The 20,054-nt window shown below is 41.6% G+C and overlaps 2 protein-coding genes across 5 annotated transcripts; both read left to right on the plus strand.

The window, feature by feature from the left end:
- The first annotated feature begins 3,521 nt into the window (after window positions 1-3,521).
- Window positions 3,522-8,101, plus strand: coa1 (cytochrome C oxidase assembly factor 1). 3 transcript variants are annotated; one of them, XM_070845520.1, is made up of 5 exons: window positions 3,522-3,594; window positions 4,493-4,632; window positions 5,404-5,555; window positions 5,800-5,876; window positions 7,194-8,101. In XM_070845520.1, exons 2-5 carry the CDS (start codon window positions 4,539-4,541, stop codon window positions 7,327-7,329), a joined length of 459 nt encoding a protein of 152 aa, XP_070701621.1. In that variant the 5' UTR covers window positions 3,522-3,594; window positions 4,493-4,538; the 3' UTR covers window positions 7,330-8,101. The 3 variants fall into 3 exon arrangements, with proteins under 3 accessions (XP_070701621.1, XP_070701620.1, XP_070701622.1); XM_070845519.1 differs by having other exon boundaries at window positions 3,522-3,561; window positions 4,496-4,632; XM_070845521.1 differs by having other exon boundaries at window positions 3,534-3,594; window positions 4,496-4,632.
- Window positions 8,102-12,207: 4,106 nt separating this feature from the next.
- Window positions 12,208-18,561, plus strand: ccr12a (chemokine (C-C motif) receptor 12a). 2 transcript variants are annotated; one of them, XM_070845174.1, is made up of 2 exons: window positions 12,208-12,341; window positions 17,085-18,561. In XM_070845174.1, exon 2 carries the CDS (start codon window positions 17,099-17,101, stop codon window positions 18,260-18,262), a length of 1,164 nt encoding a protein of 387 aa, XP_070701275.1. In that variant the 5' UTR covers window positions 12,208-12,341; window positions 17,085-17,098; the 3' UTR covers window positions 18,263-18,561. The 2 variants fall into 2 exon arrangements, with proteins under 2 accessions (XP_070701275.1, XP_070701274.1); XM_070845173.1 differs by lacking the exon at window positions 12,208-12,341 and adding an exon at window positions 15,293-15,303.
- The last annotated feature ends 1,493 nt before the right edge of the window (window positions 18,562-20,054 follow it).

The raw sequence follows: 20,054 nt of genomic DNA on the forward strand, positions 1-20,054 counted from the left end.
AACAAAAATGCTGGCCAAATTCAAATCTACAATTATATCAGACAAACCCCAATGAAATGTTTTTTTCACTTTGCAATGCACGTATACCATTCTTCCTTCCAGTTCCAGATGACTTGATTAGCTTGACAAATGTTCTGCAGCACTGTGACAGTTCTAGTATGAAGAGCAGTCATCAGTTCACACAGAGCAGATCATGTGTGCCATAAACATCAGCTCCACTATGTTCTTACCAACCTTTCCAAACCCTCTCCAGTGTTTAGGAAGTATTAAAATCATAATAGTAGTCTAGAATACAAACAAGTGAACTCATGGATTTGTGAGCTTAACAGCAAACATTTGAATACAACAAATCTTTGCCTATACCCCCCCTGTAATATAACTGTGTGTTTACTTTGACTATCTACATAATACACAAACCCATCCCCCCCCTGCCCTCATGGTAACATGTCCTCCTACTGATGTTGTCTGTGCCCTCCCCCTGTGAGCGGAACATTTGTTCTGTCTGCCGTTTCAATCTATGTTATCTTTGCATTCCAGCCCTGAGGGCGTGTGTCTGAGTTCAGCTGGTGCTGGAGTGGTCATGGAGTTAGCAGCGTAGCCTCTGTGGATCTATGATTTTTCAAAATGCGGGGCCACAAAGGGGCTATACTTTACACTCAGTATTAGACACTGCATGTCCTGAATTCTGGTGACTTTTGATAGAGAATGTCTTAATGCTGCCTTTACAACTTCATACCTCAAAATACAGGACACCGTACAGCGTATCACTGTGACTAATGTCTTCATCAGCTCAGCGATCCATTCATTCCTCTCATGATTCACCCATCGTCTGTACTGGGGGCCACAGAGCGGTGTGATGGGACCAGGAGTCCCTTCCCTATGGTCAGTTTCTCCCCGCTCCTAAGGGGAAACCTCCAAGCAGTCTTCCTCTTTTTACTACAATTACTATTACATACTTTTTCAGACTCACTTTTCAAGACTAATCTTAACAGGCAAACAGCAGTAAATGAATAAATAATGGTAACAATATGTAATACAGTAATTACAAAATAATAATCAAGTATTGTTAATCATTGGTTTCACACAACATTACATTGTAAACACAGGGCCACCATTGTTCATGGTAACAGTACCCCTGAATTACTTTATGTTATCCCTCAAAACCTGATCTTGATAAATACATTTAGCGGCTCGTTGCCTTCAGGAGTGTCCTCTGAACTTCAAAGTTTACTGAGCATCGAGATGTAGTTTGGCTAAAAGATACCATTTCATTTCAAAAGTTTTAATTTTTAAACATTATAATTAGACCACGTCATTCTGGGGGGGAAAACAGCTGTGAGCTGTAGCTTTAGTTTTGTATCATGTTACCTTTACAGTCCTTGCACCATGCAGAGATGGTATCAAGGCAGGGAGGAACTGCTAGGATTGGCCCTCTTGCTGGCGAGCTGCACAGCTCCACAGGCTCAGGGGCTGGTTCCAAGGTATGGGTTCACTGATTAATCTGAATATATTTGATAATCTGGACCCCTGAACTTGAGTTCCTTGAGCATGGAACTGATGTGGTACAAGCTTTATCCACAAAACTCAATCAGTCTGACTCTTTGAGCTGTGCCTGTTAGGTTGATTAGGGACTTTAAATTCAAAAGAGTAGTTTAGTTTAGATAGTTTAACTTTGTATCTGCATTGTTCTAAAGACTGTCTGTGCATCTTAGATCTTTTAAATCTATTTTTATCAAAGTTCTGCTGAGATAAAGCTCAAACTGTTTCAAAGGTCATAGCGATGTCAAGCATCTTCTCAGCAGCTAATGCTGCATTCAGGGGATGTAGGATACAGCCCTACTAGTCCTGTCTGAATACTAATACTAATTCAAGGTCTCTTCTGTGTTCTACACTCTATTATAGAGTGAAGTAAAATTGATGTTTGGGTTAGAATTCTCCAGTGAGAGTGATTAACTTCTTGAGTAGTATTTTTGGGTTGAATCATTTAGTAAACTGTCACTCCAACACGCACCGTTTAAAGGCTGCACAGACTTAACATCATGAAGATGCAGGGAGGAGAGCCGAAGTGGACCCTACATGTAATCCAGGTAAGACATAGTCCATGTTAGATCAAGGTCAGGCTGCAGAGGCCTCTTTTCAGGAGGACAGAGAGGCCAACGGAGGAGTGAAGGTCCTGTCTGCTGGTTCCAACGCACCCAAAGTGTGACGTGATTTCTGGTTTTAAAGACTGGAGTTAGACCTGTTGGTTTGTTCCCTAATTGTCTCTTCTCCTTAAGCCTTGGTTCCTGTCATAGGAGGAGTCTCTTCTGAGCTTCATCCAAACATCATTGGACAGAAAGAAGTTTGATTAAATCTGAGGTGTGTGTTACAGATTTTGTGTTGGTGCAAGGATGCACAACATTTGTTTTGAGTGCCCTCATCGTCTGACTCCAGGTTAATATTGAAGTGCCTGCTTGTCAAACTCGCTGGACCTTTGACCTTTAGATATGAAAATGGCCAAATACTCTATTACATACACTATTTATTTTGCCTCTTATAAAGTCATTTCTTGTTTTTTAATTGGATAGAGACTGGTTAAAAGGTAAGCTGAAGTATACATCTCCCTTTATATTAAATAATTCAATGAAATGTCATGGTTTTGCAATAAGCGTGTTGATAATGTACCACAATATATCATCATATGTTGCTGTAGTGAATATTTTGTCACATTTGGATATTCTGTTATGAACTTAAGTGGTGGACAAAAGGAAGCTCTGACCTTTTAGTGAAAAGCAAATGCTTGTTTTATCAAACAATGAATGAAGAATGAAGAAAGAACTCATTGTAAACAACAGTACTTGGGAAGGAGCTAATAATTCAGGCTACGCAAATGATAATAAATGACAAACTTATTTCATGTCTACATGAAAAGACCAAAAAATGATCTGTACTTGCTCTATGTTAGTTTTTTAGAATGGCCATTCAATCCTCTAGGCTTTTAATTTGAATTTATTACACTTTACTTCCGCTTCCGGTCTGCCCACCCGGAAAAAGCACAATGGGACGGTCGTTTTTGTTTTGGAGACAAAACCAAAAACCACATGACTTCCTTTTTTTCGTTTTAGACTTTTCGTTCTTCAATCAAAAACGAATAATGACAGAAGGAATAAAAACGGACCGTGTTTGGTGTTTTTTTTGTTTCTTTATTCTGACACTAAAGACGGTTTTCCATTCTGGGTTTAAAACAAAAAACATTATTATCCGCCCACCTCTGAGTTTTACTTTTACTTTTAAAGACAGACATTGTTTAATTATTCATCATTTTGATTTCTAAAAGCATGGTTGACAATCTTAGGAGTAGAAATTAGTTGTTTTTAATGCAAAATAAAACGTTTAAACACGTTGCAGTCATTTGAAAAAGTCCCAATCTCAGCATGAGAACAGAGGCCGCCCGGCGCCCGCCACTCTGGAGTGTTAATGGAACGCACCCACACCCTATTGGCGCCAGTGTGTGTGACGTTTACGGATGTAAACGCAGAGAAGTCGTCTTAAAATGGCCCTGACCTACCGCCGCGCTGTCAGGTGGGTATGTTTTCAGATTATTGTGTTTTTGGGGTGCACCCGGTGTGGGTGGGGGGAAGGTTTAGTTTTAACGTTGACATTTCCACATGTGCACAGACATACTGACATACAGAGACAGCCGAATAGCTTGACTCTTCAAATGTATGGAAGCCCACGAGGAATGCATTAAAATAATAATGTAAACTTGAAAAATTTAATGTAATTTAATACGATTTTCCAAGATCTGAATGTTTTATTTGAGTAAAACTGGAAATGCAATGATCCAGTAGGCTTTTTTCTTTCCTGGACGTGGAAGGTGCAGGTGCTGCTGAGGGGGCTGCAGCACCACCTAGAGTCAGACCTGTTAACAACCATCAGTCCATCCATCCAATGTCTAAACCGCCTGTCCTTAATGGTCACGGTGCTGGACGTGCAAATCGGCCAGTGGTGCAACAAGATGTGTGATTTGGTTATTGCTCTAAAAGCTTCCGGGTTAGCAGAGTATTAATGTGACAGTGTTGAGAGAGATAACTCCTTCCAGCTCTCCCTCCCTCCTCCTGTCCTTGCACAATGCACAAACCCTCGTAGCTCATATGAGCATTCTTTGTCCATATTACATGGAGTACATTATGGATTCAGACTTGTAGAACAATAAACCATGAAACGGGTACTGTATCTTGTTATCATCACTAATACCACAGAACAAATTCTACCCAGAATTATTATGTAGTACGATACAGTAAGTGTTTGATGTGACTGCCACTGGGGGCCACTAAATAAAAACTGCTACCTTGTTTTTTGAATGTCGCAAACTAAATTAACTCTTCACCGACAGAGAATTTATTCTTAGTTGTCTTCGATATAGATATATAATTTATATATTTCACAGCAAATGATTGACAGTTGCCTGTGCCAAACCAAATCCTACTCATCTTCTGTGCATTGTTCCCAGTAGACTGACCAGGACAGCGTCTGACTAGACTGACTCACAGGCAAAGATGAGGGTTTCCACAAGTCATCTGCAGCAGCTCGCCATCTTCACCACTGTGCTGACCGGTGGAGGGATCGGCACCATGTACTATCTACTGCAGAGTGAGTACACATGAGCTCTGTGTGTCTGTGTGTGTGTGTGTGTGTGTGTGTGGAGTCTGGTATTTTGCATCCACTGCACACAAAATCCAAACCTTAAGAAATGTTTTCAAATAAATCTTTTCTTTATTTGCCCCTAATGGTAAGTTACAGGGATGCACCACCACTTGCTACACAGAGCATCCATATATTGAGCTTTAACTGAGCTGTACAGGTCACAGTGAAATAATCTCCACACATACAATATTACTTATATTTAATTTATATTGATCACATCACATAAATCTGTAACATGATTTTGTTCTCCTATAAGTGATTTACACGAACAAACATGGGAAGTGGAGTTGTTCCCTAGGAATAGTGGATGTAGTGTTGTGTCAGATGTATGGACAAATATTCTGCACAGGTTTCCGACTTTGATTTATTCTCTATCTATCTATCTATCTATCTATCTATCTATCTATCTATCTATCTATCTATCTATCTATCTATCTATCTCTATCTTTATATGTGTGTGTGTGTATATATGTATATATTTATCTTGTGTTTCGACTCTTGTTGGTCCACTTTATGTGTTATATTATATTTATTTGATTTGTTCTTGTTTCAGTCTGGAACAGACTTGTTTCATCTTGTAATCTCTGAATGAGAAGTTCAGCTGCTCTGTCATTACATTTCAACATTTCAACCCATCATCACTTTCACGTCTTATTATTTCATAACCCTCCTAATTTTTGTCCACTGTTTGTATCCTTCTGTCTGCTGTCCTATTAGAAAGATTTGCTCAGTCAGACTACCATAGTCTGCCTCTGCAGAGGTTGGAAGCATGTCCAGTTGCCATGGAGAGCCTGGGGGCCCCACCTTTAAAAGTCCATAACATCCATCTGACTGACCAAAGCAACCGGGTAGATCAGCACACTGCACAGGTACTGTTTTAGAAGCTTATCAAAATGTAATTTAGTGTCTGACAGGAGTTTTCACCAGACCCTGCACCTCCTGCATGTCTGCTGTCTGGTGTGTCATAAACGACCAAACTAGTTTCCCCTCTGGGGATTAATAAAGTATCTACCCATCTATCCATCCATGTGGGATTCAGATGATTGGCAGCTGTGAGGACCTCCGACATCTGTCTACTTTTGCAGATGAATTTGAATTTGCATTGTGTTGCAGATAAAGATCCCTGTGAGTGGGTCAAACACTGGAGGCTATCTGTACACTTCTTCAGTTAGAGACCCTGACACCAACAGGTGAGCACATGCTGTTCTGTTCTGACTTTCTGTTTCTAATGACACAGTAATGTGTTCAGTGAATGATTGTGACATCCTTGTCATAGAAATGTGCAGTGAATGCTGATGCTGACAGTCTGTTGATGTGTAACCTAACACAGGGGTACTCAAGTAACATAGAAAGTTTGGTGTTTTCCTTCCTTCCTTTCCTTGAATTTGACTTTACCCAGGTGAGGAAGAGAAACAAAGATCAATTTCCTGTGTGTTTCCACAGGAAATTCATTCAAATGAGGCAGCTGCAAAGTCCATTTTTGTTATTCTGGTGGATATCAGGTCGCTCTGAACCATATCTGCTTCTGGTGTACAGTCACACTAATTTGGCACGTTTGATATGTTGAAAACTCTGCAGCCCTCAAACCCTCCACCACTTTTAAGCCACTTTTGTATACAGTCAATGGCAGCCATATTAGCTGAGCAACATGATAACACATAAGTGTGACATTTGGAATTTGTGTATATCAGGGTTACATTATGCAAATTAGTGATGTGAAATATGGAGTTATAAGAGTCCCAGTCTTTTCAACATACATATGTGACATCAAACTATGAGAAAAGACGTCCTCTCTGTTGTTCTTGTGCTCCATCTTTCAGTAAATGTGTGTGAAAACGCTCTGTTTAGATTTGGCTCCCTTTATGATGTCATAAGGGGATCTCTGGAACAGGTGACCTACTAAAAAGCTCCTGTAGTTGCCATTGTTTTTTCCTCATTTACAAAATGTCTACGGCACGAGTGAAGCATGCAGATAAAAAAGAGTGTGCAGAAAGCTGCAACAGCCATGTCTGTTATGAGAAAAAGAACGTTTTTTGAACATGAAACCATGTAAACCTGTTCTGAGAGGACCTCTTAATATCAGTATGAACTTCAGAATGAACAGAATATGGGACCATTAAGTTAATCAATCAATCAATCTTTATTAAGTATTAAGTAATCTGCATTTCTGTGTATGATTGGAAAATTGATGGTGAATTAAATGACACACTGAGTGATGGTAACAGAAAGAAGTGTAACTCCATATCCAACACAAAACAGTCCTGGTCAAAACTTTAGGCTGCATGACACAAAAGAAATGCATCCAGCTACTGCTTAACTTGATTCTTAATCCAGGAACACCTATACTTTCAGAAAAACTTGGGATATGTGGAAATCTAACAAACTTAACTGCTCTCATCTGCCGTACACTTTTTTTTCTTTTGAATGCAGGAGTTTACTACATTGTCAGTATAGTATTGCCAGAGCTTTGTATGCACCGTCCCTGACTTGTCTACTCCTCCCTACAGGTGGAGTCTGAAGCAGGCAGTTCTGAAGCTCCGGAAAGGACGGATAATCGACCTGCTGAGCCCCCCCCCACCAGCTGCTGCACAAACCCCGGCAACAGTTCATGCAAAGGAGCTGGACGAAGGCCACTGGCACTGACCACCTCCATGTACTAATGGGGACAATAACTGGTGCTGAGTAGAGTGCTAACTAACCTAAATGATATGGAGGTCAGCAGATGGCAAATCCTCAACTCCAGCATCATTTTGAAGAGGCAGCAGGTACTCATGACACTCAGCTCCGTACATGTCACTGGGCTGTGTCTCTAAGTTTGGTCTGGATCGTGACAGGTGTGTAGGTGCACTGACTCTTCTGTCGCTCTGTTAAAGAATTTTATTCAGTTTCAAGGTATGATGTGCCAAAGGTCCAGACATGCAAGACCAAGTGAATAAAAATCACTTCAGTGGTGAGTGTATATCAGGGAGTATTTCATCCTCTGAGATAGTGGATTACTGCCATCCATCAATCAAACAGACTGGCAGTGTGTGTGTGTGTGTGGAGATATGTATTACTCATGTTGTGGGGACATGGTCGTGTTTTCACAGTCACATCTTTGGGACTTTCCTTCCTTTTGGAGACAGAATGCAAGTCCCCAAACGTAAATCAGGAGATTTTAGGGTGAAGACTTAGTTTAAAGATAAGTTAAGAGTTAGAGGTTATGGGTCAGAGTGTGGGCAGATCTTCAGGGAACAAATGCAAGTCAATATAATGTTCTCAAAAGTGAAAGATGACTGCGTGGTTGCAAGGCAACGAGCAGGATAAATCATACAGCAGGACACAAACCTGTGGTTTTCGCTGACTTGATGTACTGCAACATCCTGCTTCCAGTGCAGATGTATCTTTTTATTAGATAAAAATACACAGATAATCACATCTGACTCATCTTGAACTTCTTGCTTTAAATTGATTTTTGAGTTGGTCCAAGTTCACAGCTTTTATCCTTTAATCAGTTTTAGTTTTAGTTTTAATAAAGTCATGCTGTGTTGTGTGCTTAAAACTCATCAAACCATCAACAGGATCTCATAAAAGAAACTTGTTGTCAAGAAACTCTTCAAGAAAAACGAAAACAACCTTGTTTTTCATTAAAACGTGTCAAATCTTCAGCTCACACCTTCCTGTATGGCTGCTTTTGGTGATACATACCATTAACTGATGATATCAGCAACTGCTGTCTACTCTCATCGACTTTCACTTTGAATGTCCTCACTCACTTATCCATAGCATTTAAACTGTGCCATTTTGATGAGAATTTGTCATTTTAACAAAGCCATCAAAGCTGGGGGAGACAGAAATCTGGTAAATGCCAGAATTTGAAAAATGCACCTCTCTTCCTGACTCGCACAGAAAAATGCTTCAGTGTGCTTTGTGAGAATTGGTGTGAAAGCTGAAAGCATTCACAGCATTCACAACGTGTGTGTGTGTGTGTGTGTGTGTATATATATATATATATATATATATATACACACACACACATATATATATATATTGTCTATACACAACATCATTGTCTATACACACACACACACACACACACACACACATATATATATATATATATATATATATATATATATATATGTGTGTGTGTGTGTGTGTGTATAGACAATGATTTTTGCATACATTGTGTCCGTGTGGGTGGATGTACGATAATATTGAGTGTCAGCATGTTATGGGAACTTTCAAAGGAAATGAGCTTGTGTTTAACACCTTTACTCATAGGTGTCAGTTCCAGGAAAGAAAAGAATAAACATGTCTTTATGTACTCAGACTGCTAAAAACAGATGAGCAGATTTTTCTGTCTAAACAACATTGAGTCTGCAGCCATGCTGAGGTCTGCCAGCATGCTCACACTGCCTTTAGTAAAATGATATATTTAGAAGGCATAATGCTCCTTATGTTCAACATCTTAGATGACCATTCTAACATTTGCTAATTAGCACAAAGAACAGCCGAGTCACCAACCCTATCAGTGGCATTTAGCAGTGGAGTTCCACTCAACTGTCATGCACAGTACGTTACCTCATTAAATGTTTATTAAAAGGCAGCAAAGGCCACAGAAACAATCATTCTCTGATAGCACTATCATAAATAATAGATTAACCTATGTAATGGAAAAATTGCCGTCATATGCTGACTGTGCATTGCTATGTATGCTGATAGAAGCACAAACAGTATGTAACTCCAGGTTCCTCCTGTAGTGTGTCAAACTGATCTCTGCTGTCACACTTCAGCAGAGACTACTGTCTCTGTGTGAACTGTCTGCTCTTCTTGTACGAGAATAAAACACAATTTAGTGTCTCTCCGTCTATTCAGAATACGTTTTTCCACAACAAACTTGCAGACGAGGATGGGATCTGGTGAGTGATTGTCTTGGACATTGAACAGAGGCTGTCTCCAGCCCCCTGTTCAGCCTCATCACCAGCACTGTCCTCCACCATCTATCAATCCCTGTTGTCGTCGCTGGGGTGGCAATATGTGACAGAAGTCCCAGGGGGAACCTGGAACACCACATTGCATGCTTCACTGTCACCACCAGGACCAGCTCCGTCCCAAACAGACAATATTGTGGACCCACCATCTCTCACTATGCCCACGGTTGCCCCCAGCATGGGAGGCTCCCAACTGCTGTTCAGGCCACGGACACTGGATGAAATTAAAGAGTCCAGCAAACACTTGCCTCGACTAGAAGACGATGGAAAGGAGGCAGGAGATAAGTTGTGGATCTTTTGCCAGACTTTCAGACCAACTACTGATGAACTCCGCCATGGATTGGCGATCATCATGACTCCCATGGGCCTGGTGAAGATTCTGCCCTACATTCCTAATCAAGATCTCCAGCTCTCCCACCCACAGTGGACCAACGGGTCAAACTCTCACTATGTCAACACAGTGAGAAACATCTGTTCAGTCATATCAGTGGCTTTTCCCAGAACTCTTGATACCTCCAAGGTAGAGGCCTGCAGACAGGCTGAGGGTTAACCCCCCGAGGCCTTTTTCCACCGTCTCTCAGAAGTCCTCACCCAACACAGTGGCATACCACGCCACTCTAATAGCAGAGGCACCTCACGTTGGGAGGCACACCTTAAAACGCTCTTCATGGCTGGACCGTTGCCTGCGGTTGCAAAATCAGTGAGTGACAGATGCATTCTGGTCAAGGAAGCCCCGCTTTGCAAAGTTATAAGACACGCCAACTCCGCACATGAGAAGCTGGCTGAGCAAAAAGCCACAAAAACGGAGAAACAAAATAACCAGCTCCATGCAACCAATCTAGCCCTACTTCAGGCCACAGCTTGTGTCCAACAGCACCACCCACAAAGCATTCAGGAACAGGGATGGAGACCCCTGTTCAGAGGGCACCCCCCAACATGGGCACCGTACACCTGCCCTAACAGCTCAACAGCACCAGTGGCGACAGGAAGGCAGATGCATCCGCTGTGAAGACCCGAATCACTGGGCCAGAGACTGCCGACGCAAAAAGACTCTTGCCAGAAAATTACCAACAACCTGTATCCAACTCTGACTGATCAAATGGGGCTCCCGGAGAGGCTCTGGCGGCTGTTATTATCATAATCATCACAATTATCATAATAATCCAATTATGATCCAGTCATGCATTAACATGTCTGGTAGACTCTGTTGCAACACATTCTGTGTGGAAAAGGGGGGAGGCTATGACACCTCCAAAGCTTCATGGTCATTTTGCATACTCGGTTGGGGAGTCTGGAACAACAGTAAAAGAAAATTTCACTGTTCTAATCAAGTGCACATATGACAGCAGTAATTTTACACATTAATTTTTTTCTGTCAGACAGATGCCCTGTAAATCTGCAAGGGAGAGACTTGATGTGTTATCTAGGGCTGAACTTAATCTCCACACCAGAGGGTGTTCAGGTTCAGAAAGCAGAACCACAAATCATTGTTGTACTCCTATCAGTGGCCGTTCTCTCTGGCCCAGACTCATAGTTCACTTAGTACTTAACAGTTATTTTAAATAGCAAAAGAAAGAGCGACTCAAACTGACACTGACTTCATGCAGCATAACTCTCTGACATGACTTTCGGTGACAGAAAGAGACTTGACGTTGGATGCATCTGCACAGGAAGTGATTACAACAAACTTCCTGTTTTGGAGCGCTCACTCCTGTGTTTTATCAGTAACTCTGACCAAGCAAATACAGCTTTTGGTGTTTATGACACACCCATACATATCTCTGTCTAAGCACAGACATTCGCTGTGGCAAAATTTGGATGTTTGGGTTAAAACTTGTGTTCACTCTCCAGAGGCAGCCAACCTCTGATCCACAAGCGGTGGTAAAACCAGTGGTGATAGTGGTTCCACCATTCGTAAATGAAGTGATTGAGGCTGTGGGAAATTTCCTCTGTATCAATCTGAAACACCATTGCTCTTACCACCCAGCAAGCGGAGAGGCAGTGGAAAGAGACAATGGCATGTTAACGACTAAAATTAGCCGAGTGCTGTGATAAAAAAGTCTACCTTGGACCAAGGCTTTGCCTTTGGTCTTAATGAGAATGAGAAACAGACCAAGAGTCATTATGAGCCCTTTTGAAGTGCTCTTTGGGAAACCACCACCCCTGGGAATGATTCCAACCGCCAAAAAGGTGACCCCAACAGCTCTCTATGATGATGCAATGGTCCAATACTGTAAAGAGTTGTCTCCAAACAGGTACTGCAGTCCCCTCCCACGACGACAGGAACGGACCAGGCGACTAACAGAGAAGGCTGGACCCCCATTGATGAAGCGAGGAGGAGGAGGAGTAGGCGGTGGAACGGCCGGCGACAAAGGGCTTTCGTGGACCAGCTTCACCTTGGACACATGTAAGGTGGGACAAATGTGCATGGAGCGCGGAAGCCTCAGTCTCACCGCCGTCGGGCTGATGATCCTCTGGATGGGGAATGGGCCGACGAACCTGGGTGCCAGTTTTTTAGATTCCACCCGAAGAGGCAGGTCCCGGGCGGACAACCTGGTAGACTGGGGCTGGAGAACGTCGCCGGTTGGCTGAGGCAACATAGCGACTGACGGAGCGCTGGAGGGCGATGCGTGCCAGGACCCAGGTTCTACAGCAACGGCGGACGAAGGCTTGAGCTGAAGGGTAAGAGACCTCTCTCTCCAAGGCCGGAAAGAGTAGAGGACATCTTTCATTCGCTGGGAACCTGGATGGCAGGTGAGTTTGGCGGTGTGGGCCCAATGCAGAACCTCCGACCTCAGGGCTTCCGGGACATACAGGCAATTGGTTGGACAGGTGCTGGGACCAGGCTGCAGGCTGCACCAGGGACGTGTTAATTAAGGGCAGGACCTCCTTAAGTAGTCCAGTAGGAATGGAGTCTAGGAGACCAGCTGATGGTTTGGATGAGGAGATTGTTGAAGCCAATTCAGGAAGATCAATTGGAGAAAAACAGCCCAAATGCACATTAAGCCCAACAGCTGTTTCCATGATTCCAGAGTTTGAGGTTGAATCAGACCCTGTTGAGGGCAGGAGGTGATGAATTTAGTCTCTAATAGTTAGAATTTTATCATTAAAGAAGCTCATGAAGTCGTTGCTACTGAGCTCTAAAGGATCACAAGGATCAATAGAGGTCTGGCTCTTTGTCAGCCTGGCTAACATGCTGAACAGAAATCTCGGCGGTTTTTATTTTCCTCTATTAATGAGGAGTAGTAGGAGGCTCTGGCATTACAGAGGGCCTTTCTATAGGTTTTCAGACCGTCTTGCCAGATTAAGCGGAAGTCTTCCAATTTGGTGGCCCGCCATGCACTTTCAAGTTTTCGCGAATATTGCTTAAGTTCGTGAGTCTTGGAGTTATACCAGGGAGCTTGTCTCTTTTCTTTAATCATCTTCTTTTATAGAGGGGCGATAGAGTCTAGTGTCATTCGCAGTGAACCTGCAGCACTATCAACCAGATAATCAATTTGGGAGGGGCTAAGATTAACATTGGGGTCATCCACAGCACAGGGAGACACTGGCTGAAATACTGAAGGAATCACCTCCTTAAATTTGGCAACAGCACTATCAGATCTATCAGATCATCTAGTGAGGACATTTTTGTCATATGGCACATAGTCTAGTAATAGGAAATCAAAAGTTATCAGGTAATAGAGTTATGTGACTGTTAACTGTTCAATTTCAACACCATAAGCCAGAACTGGAGTGAGGGAGAGACAAGAGAGCGAGAGAGCACTGCTACATAGTCAGACTGCAGGCAGGACAGGTGAGAAACATGAGCGACAGAAAACTATAATTGATAGTTCGAGGGCAGAGTGCAGACTTTGCAAAATTAAAATTTCATATCAGGCTTCACAAACAACCTGCACAGACGTGTGTGTACTGTTCACCATCAATTCAGTTAGAGGAGAAAAGACAAGCAAGGGAAGCTGCTGTTAATGAAGGTACCAGTGTGTCTACAGCATCATCCAGGACAACACCACAGCCACCAAGACCTACAGCCCAGAGCTCTACGACCCCAGTAAAATTCAATAATTTCAAATTAATAAAGCAATATAAACAATAAATATTCTATATAATGTGTTTTTTACATGAGTAATTCTTTTTACACATAATTTGGTAATACATTTATTGAAGCAACAAAAAAATCTGAGGAGCCACTTGGGAGCCGAAAGAGCCGGCTCTCTAAAAAGAGCTGAAATTCCCATCACTAGTTCCATGGTGCGGAGCCACGACTCCAATTGGCTAAGCCTCGCCTCCAGCAAGTAAACTACATTTATGGCACACAGAGCAAGAGAGAGTAGGAGACTTGGAAGGAGACAGAGAAGCCATCATCGAAAGTTTAGCTAATTTTAGCTGTTAAAGCTAGCTGATGAGATACAGTTATTAGGCGTGACAATGAAGCATTAAATGGATCCAGTTAAGTTGAAAATGCCAAGACGCTATCGGCAGCACAGTACACAGAATCTCCGACAAACTGAAAGTGACGCTTAGTGGAGCAGGAAGCAGCTGTAGTGGGTCAAACCGATATCTGCCCAAGCTGTACCCACTAGATAAGATGGTTTGATGTACGCCATGATGATAAACCCCAAACACTGTGTTGTAAATAAATATATAAATAAATATCCTGTGTGTGAGACTCCCTGGAGCTCACACTTCAGCAGAGACTACTGTCTCTGTGTGAACTGTCCGCTCTACTTGTACAAGAATAAAACACAATTTAGTGTCTCTCCATCTATTCAGAGTACGTTTTTCCACAACACCTAATGTACGTTTTGGAATGTCTGTGGATGACTTCTAATATCAAATCAATCAATCTTTATTTATAGAGCGCCAATTCATAACAGTGTTATCTCCAGACTCTTTCCATAAAGAGCAGGTCTAGACCAAACTCTTTAATTAGAGAGAGACCCAACGATTCAGGAATTCAACATTAAGGATTCAAGAATAGAATATGGTAGCTATTTCATGACACCGCAGCAAGTCGTCATTTGAGTCATATCCTGTTAAATTGCAACAGTGCGCTGTCTGCAGGATGCAGAGTCTAACCTGATAGTTTCAGATGAGCAGAGCAGGACAGATGTGGGCAAAGAGGAAGTACAAACTAAATTGTATCAGATAAGATTTGTATCAATTTTATGTAGAAGTTTTTCACATATTACAACACTCCACTATATTAAATTGTGTAAGAGTGCAGCACAATAGATGCACACATTCCATCTACATCCCCCCCCCCCATTTGGGTTTGACATCAAAACATGAATATGACACAAGAGATGAACATTTCAGCTTTTATTTCCAGGTATTTACATCTGGATCTGATACACAACTTAGAAGTTAGCATTATTTGTAACAGAACACCACATTTTTAGGTGAGCAACAGTATTGGAACAGAAAGACTTAAAATAGATTAAAGTGAATAAGACTTAATAATTAGTTGCAAATCCTTTGCTTGCAATAACTGCATCAAGCCTGTGACCCACTGACTTCACCACATGTGTCTGGTTTAGGACAGCCCCTTTTGCTGTCCTCTTTGTCACTAAGTCAGCCAGCTGCAGTGAGCTCAGTGCTCTGCATTGTCCTCCCTCCACTGCACACCTGGACAGCTGTACTGGTGAGTTTGATCAGTCTCAAGACAAGAGACATCAAGAGCTTTTATTTCTAGTTTTAGCAGTAATCTGTGATTAACACTTTGTACCTGTTTATGAAATGTGCATGCACATATATACAACTGGGGCATTTTTTACTTCTCAAATGTACTATGAAGTGTCTCTTCAAATGTGAGTTTTGATCAGATCAAATAGAGCACTATACAAAACACTAAAATTAATAAGTCAGTTTTTTATGTAAGGGCATGTCTCACAATTGTTTTCAGCTGCATGAGCACTAATCTAATAGTTCGCTGCAGTGCAGGTTTCCACTTTGGCGTGAAATGCAACAATAACACTTTATGATAACAGCTGTAGTTCATTGTGAATTACTTTAAAGCAGTGACTACACAGATCATTTCTGTTTTTGGTATTGGTATTCTTCTGATTGTTAATAATGTCATTGTTTGCATATTTCCTACTGATGATTTAATAAGAGGAATTACCATGTTTCAAAGAATCATTAACTAAACACAGTTGATATGTTAATCAAAATATCATTAACTACCTACACTTTTTTGATAATAGCAGAGCAAAACTAAATATTTCTGTCAACAAGTGAAAATGACATGACACAACTTTCGATGAATTTGAGTGAATCTCTGTAATAGTACATAGTACCCTAGTGCACCATGCTCATAGGCCAAACAATGCAGAAATCCTGCTACTTTTATGCAAACAAGCAACTTTCATAGTAAATGTAGGATTGGTGGTTTGATCCCTGGCATATTGAACTGACTTTGAGCAAGACACTGAACCCCAATTTTCTCTTGTGCATAAGAAATACGTAAGTCACTCTGGATGAAAGTCAAATAATGTGCAGCAGGACGTACTTTACATTACTGTAGAAATTCTAGTGTTTGAGTTCACTGGTTAAAACATAAAACTAGAACGTATTCAGTTGATAGTGACTCATTTCTGGGAACAAGTCTTGAAGTCCAGTTGAGATAATTAGGACTTTTTTCTGTTCCAGTCAGCAGTTTCTGTTCTCTGTTCTCTATGTTGAGAAAGTAAATAGAAGAGTCAACACAAGATGATGCCACACACATGCAGTTACTCACTAGTGTTTTATGCTGCTCCTCAGGTTCGTCGTGGTAACAGCCGGTTATTATTATTTCCTATATATTTCATATTTAAACATATGTAACAAACACCCAGTAACATGGAATCTATCACATCTAATTCAACAATACAAGATAGAAAAGCTTCCAGTTGGTTATACTTTTACAACCCTCACTACATGTAGCAGGGCTGTTGTTGAGCAGTGTGCCTCATTAAGAAGCGTTTCAGCTCTTTAAATTCTAATGGAATAGCAAAATATTCATTCAGTGTTTGATTGACAGTGTCAGATTGCCTCCCTACAGATTTCTCTTTCTTGGGCTATCCTACGTAATGTCATTTCTCCGCCATCATGATGATAGTGTTTCATCCACCCTCTGCCTCAACAAACAATTCAGTACCTGATGGGTTTGTAGGATGGTCAAATAGCTGCATTTGGAGAAAGCCAATCATTTTATCAATGGCTAGTTTGCTAACTAGAGTTGACATACTTGCCAAGCAAGCACTTAGTTTGGCCAGCCATCGTGCAAACAGTGGCAAAAATAGACATCTGGCTCCTTTGTTGTGTGTGAGGGTTGAGCTAAAGTCCACCTCAGCTCGTGTGAGTGGGAACAGATTTGTTTTCTAAGCAATTTCTTTAAATAGAAGCAAATAGTCTAACATGGATTTTAATGTCTTTGTGCCATAGGACAAGACCCAGCCATGAGCGATGATGAAGACCAGTATCTGATCTTCCTGGACCTATTTAATGAAACTTATGACACGACTGACACGAGTTATGTGGTTAATGATCCTGTCATGCTCTGTGGGAAGCAGACAGTCAACCAGTTCGGTGCAAGATTCATCCCAGTTTTCTACTATGTAATGTTCCTCCTGAGTTACCTTGGCAACGGACTCGTCCTCTTCATCATTTACAAGTATGAGAAGCTCAACACAGTGACAAACATCTTCCTCCTGAATTTGGTCTTCTCCAATATTCTCTTTGCCTCCAGTCTCCCGTTTTGGGCAACGTACCATCTCTCTGAGTGGATTTTTGGCACTGCTCTGTGTAAGATGGTCAGTAGTGCCTACTTCATCGGCTTCTACAGCTCCATCCTCTTCCTCACACTCATGACGTTTGACCGATACCTTGCAGTGGTGCATGCAGTGACAGCTGCCAAGCGCAGGAAAAAGGCGTATGCCATCACTGCATCAGTGGCAGTTTGGTTCATCAGTATTGCAGCGAGTGTGAAAGAGCTGGTTCTCCGAACCGTGTCGGAGAACGTGTTGGCTGGACTGATCTGTGAAGAGTCAGGATTCCCTGACGACATCATGAAGCGCTGGCGTCTGGTCAGTTACTACCAACAATTCCTGCTCTTCTTCCTCCTCCCTCTGTTCATGGTGATGTACTGCTACATCAGCATCACCATTCGCATTCTGACCACCCGGATGAAGGAGAAGTGCCGTGCCATCAAGCTCATATTCGTCATCATCTTCACTTTCTTTGCCTGCTGGACGCCCTACAATATTGTCATCCTCCTTCGAGCTATTCAGACCAAAAGCACCAGTGAGGATGCTCACTCATGTTCTTACACTCAGAGCTTGGACTATGCTCTGTATGTGGCCCGGAACATTGCCTATTTGTATAGTTGCATTAGTCCTGTGTTTTACACATTCGTGGGAAAGAAGTTCCAGAGCCACTTCAGACGGCTGATAGCAAAGAATGTCCCCTGTCTGAAGACACACATGAGCCTCAGCAGCCAGAGCACCAGAACCACATCACAGAGGACACCACACTCCACTTATGACCACACACACGCACTCACACACACACACAGACAAATTATGATCTTCAACAAAAGTGAGTCCTCAGAGGCCACAGAATAATTATCTGATTTAGCTGAGCTTATCTGTTTATGTGTGTTTGACACAATTTCACTCCAAAGGAGTTCACTCACTTTACTTCCTGTCAGAATCCTCTGTACTGTAAAATCTCATCATCTTCTTCTTCTTCTTTTATCATTAACCTAATTTGCTAGTTTCAATACTGCTTATTTACAATTATCTACTTCTACACATTCAAACACATGTATGAATGTTTTTGCATGCTATGTAAGTGTGTTAAAAGTCTTGTTGATTTGCTGGATGCAAAGGCCATGAATGAAGTATATATGAAGCCTCCAATAAATACGCCAATCAAATGATTCTCCTGTGTCGTCTGTCCGTTTATGGGAACCATTTTGTTTGTAGTTCTCTGCGCTGCTGTATTTTGTGGTATTGGACGAATTGCTTCCCTTTTACGGTAGAACATCTGGAGCAGTTTCCTGCCAGCTAAGCACAATCTTCTGGTGAATCAGTACAAGAGAAACAACTTGAAACACATATATGGTCGTAATGTGTTGAAAATATAGGGCTGTGTGATGCATTCAGTGTGAGTCAATGCTATTGCCAAATACATTTTGGAAAAGTACATGAGAAACACTGTTTTAACAGCTTCACAGCACTGAAAGCACTCTTATAACTTACAGACGATTTGAATAGTTGGTTCGAGGCGTTACACAAAAAAAACACATTAGAGATACTAGAGGTACTAGTTTTTCATATGTCATAGAGATCCAGTCATTTAGTTCTAGACTCATTGTTGGAGTAAAACGTGACAATGTCAACAAGTTCTCCAGTGCAAGCCAGGGATTTGAATCTTGACATTCATGGGGGGAAAGGTGAAGGTCAAGGTGAAACACTGGGCCCTGTTCAGATAAAGGGAAGCAAACTACACTGGAGTAATAGACAAAACTGTGAATTACTAATAAATGACTGAGGAATGAATTAGTTATGACCTGACAGTTGATCAATCATCGATCAGTTGAAGTTTCAGAATTGAGGACTATATAGATAATGATGAGTTATGAGTCAGTCACTGAGCGACACAAACGTACAAATTACTAACTAATTAATGACTCTTTTTGCTCGTCCCCGAGTGAAGTGATAAATCATACATAACAGTTACTAAGTAGAGCCTGGATACTTTTTACTAAAGTTACTAAAGTAATACATCATCCTGCAAAACTAACAAGTGGCCACAGTTTGCTGTGTTGCAGCTGCAATCCTCCAACACACACCTCTTACTTTGAATGGAGACTGAAGGAACTACTTGCAGGGAGGTAAGCTGTTGCTGAGGTTGACAGCTGCAGGGATCCTGCGGCCCCTGAGCCTGCTGGCTCCTGTAGCGCCTTCTTTGGGGGGAGGTTTAAGAATTTGGTGATGTTTCTGGTCATATTGTAATAGTAATGAAGTGTTTCACCATGAAATCAACTCAGCTGGTTGATGCTTGTCAGAAGACAAAGAAGGTGGAATTAGAGGTTTGGAAAACGTATCATTTGTTCAACCTTACACCTGAAGAGAGTTTACATCACAGAAACATTTCGTGAAAATAAATAACCCTGCTCCCACATCCAGTCGGTGATCTGTGGTGTTCCTTTTTATGATTAGGAAATCAAACAGAACACTCTGAGGTGAAATAGTGAGTATACAGTACACACCTCCTCATTCAATGGTTTTTCAGAGTATCAGGAAATTATTTCTATAAGACCAGAACTGTATTTTCGCTGTTAGTTCGTACCACATAATTTCCCAACACACAAGATAAACTCCCAGAGACAGAGATCTCAGTTCAAAGTTT

Source organism: Pempheris klunzingeri, chromosome 15 (genome assembly GCF_042242105.1).
Source record: "Pempheris klunzingeri isolate RE-2024b chromosome 15, fPemKlu1.hap1, whole genome shotgun sequence".
In the NCBI taxonomy this organism is placed as follows: domain Eukaryota; kingdom Metazoa; phylum Chordata; class Actinopteri; order Acropomatiformes; family Pempheridae; genus Pempheris; species Pempheris klunzingeri.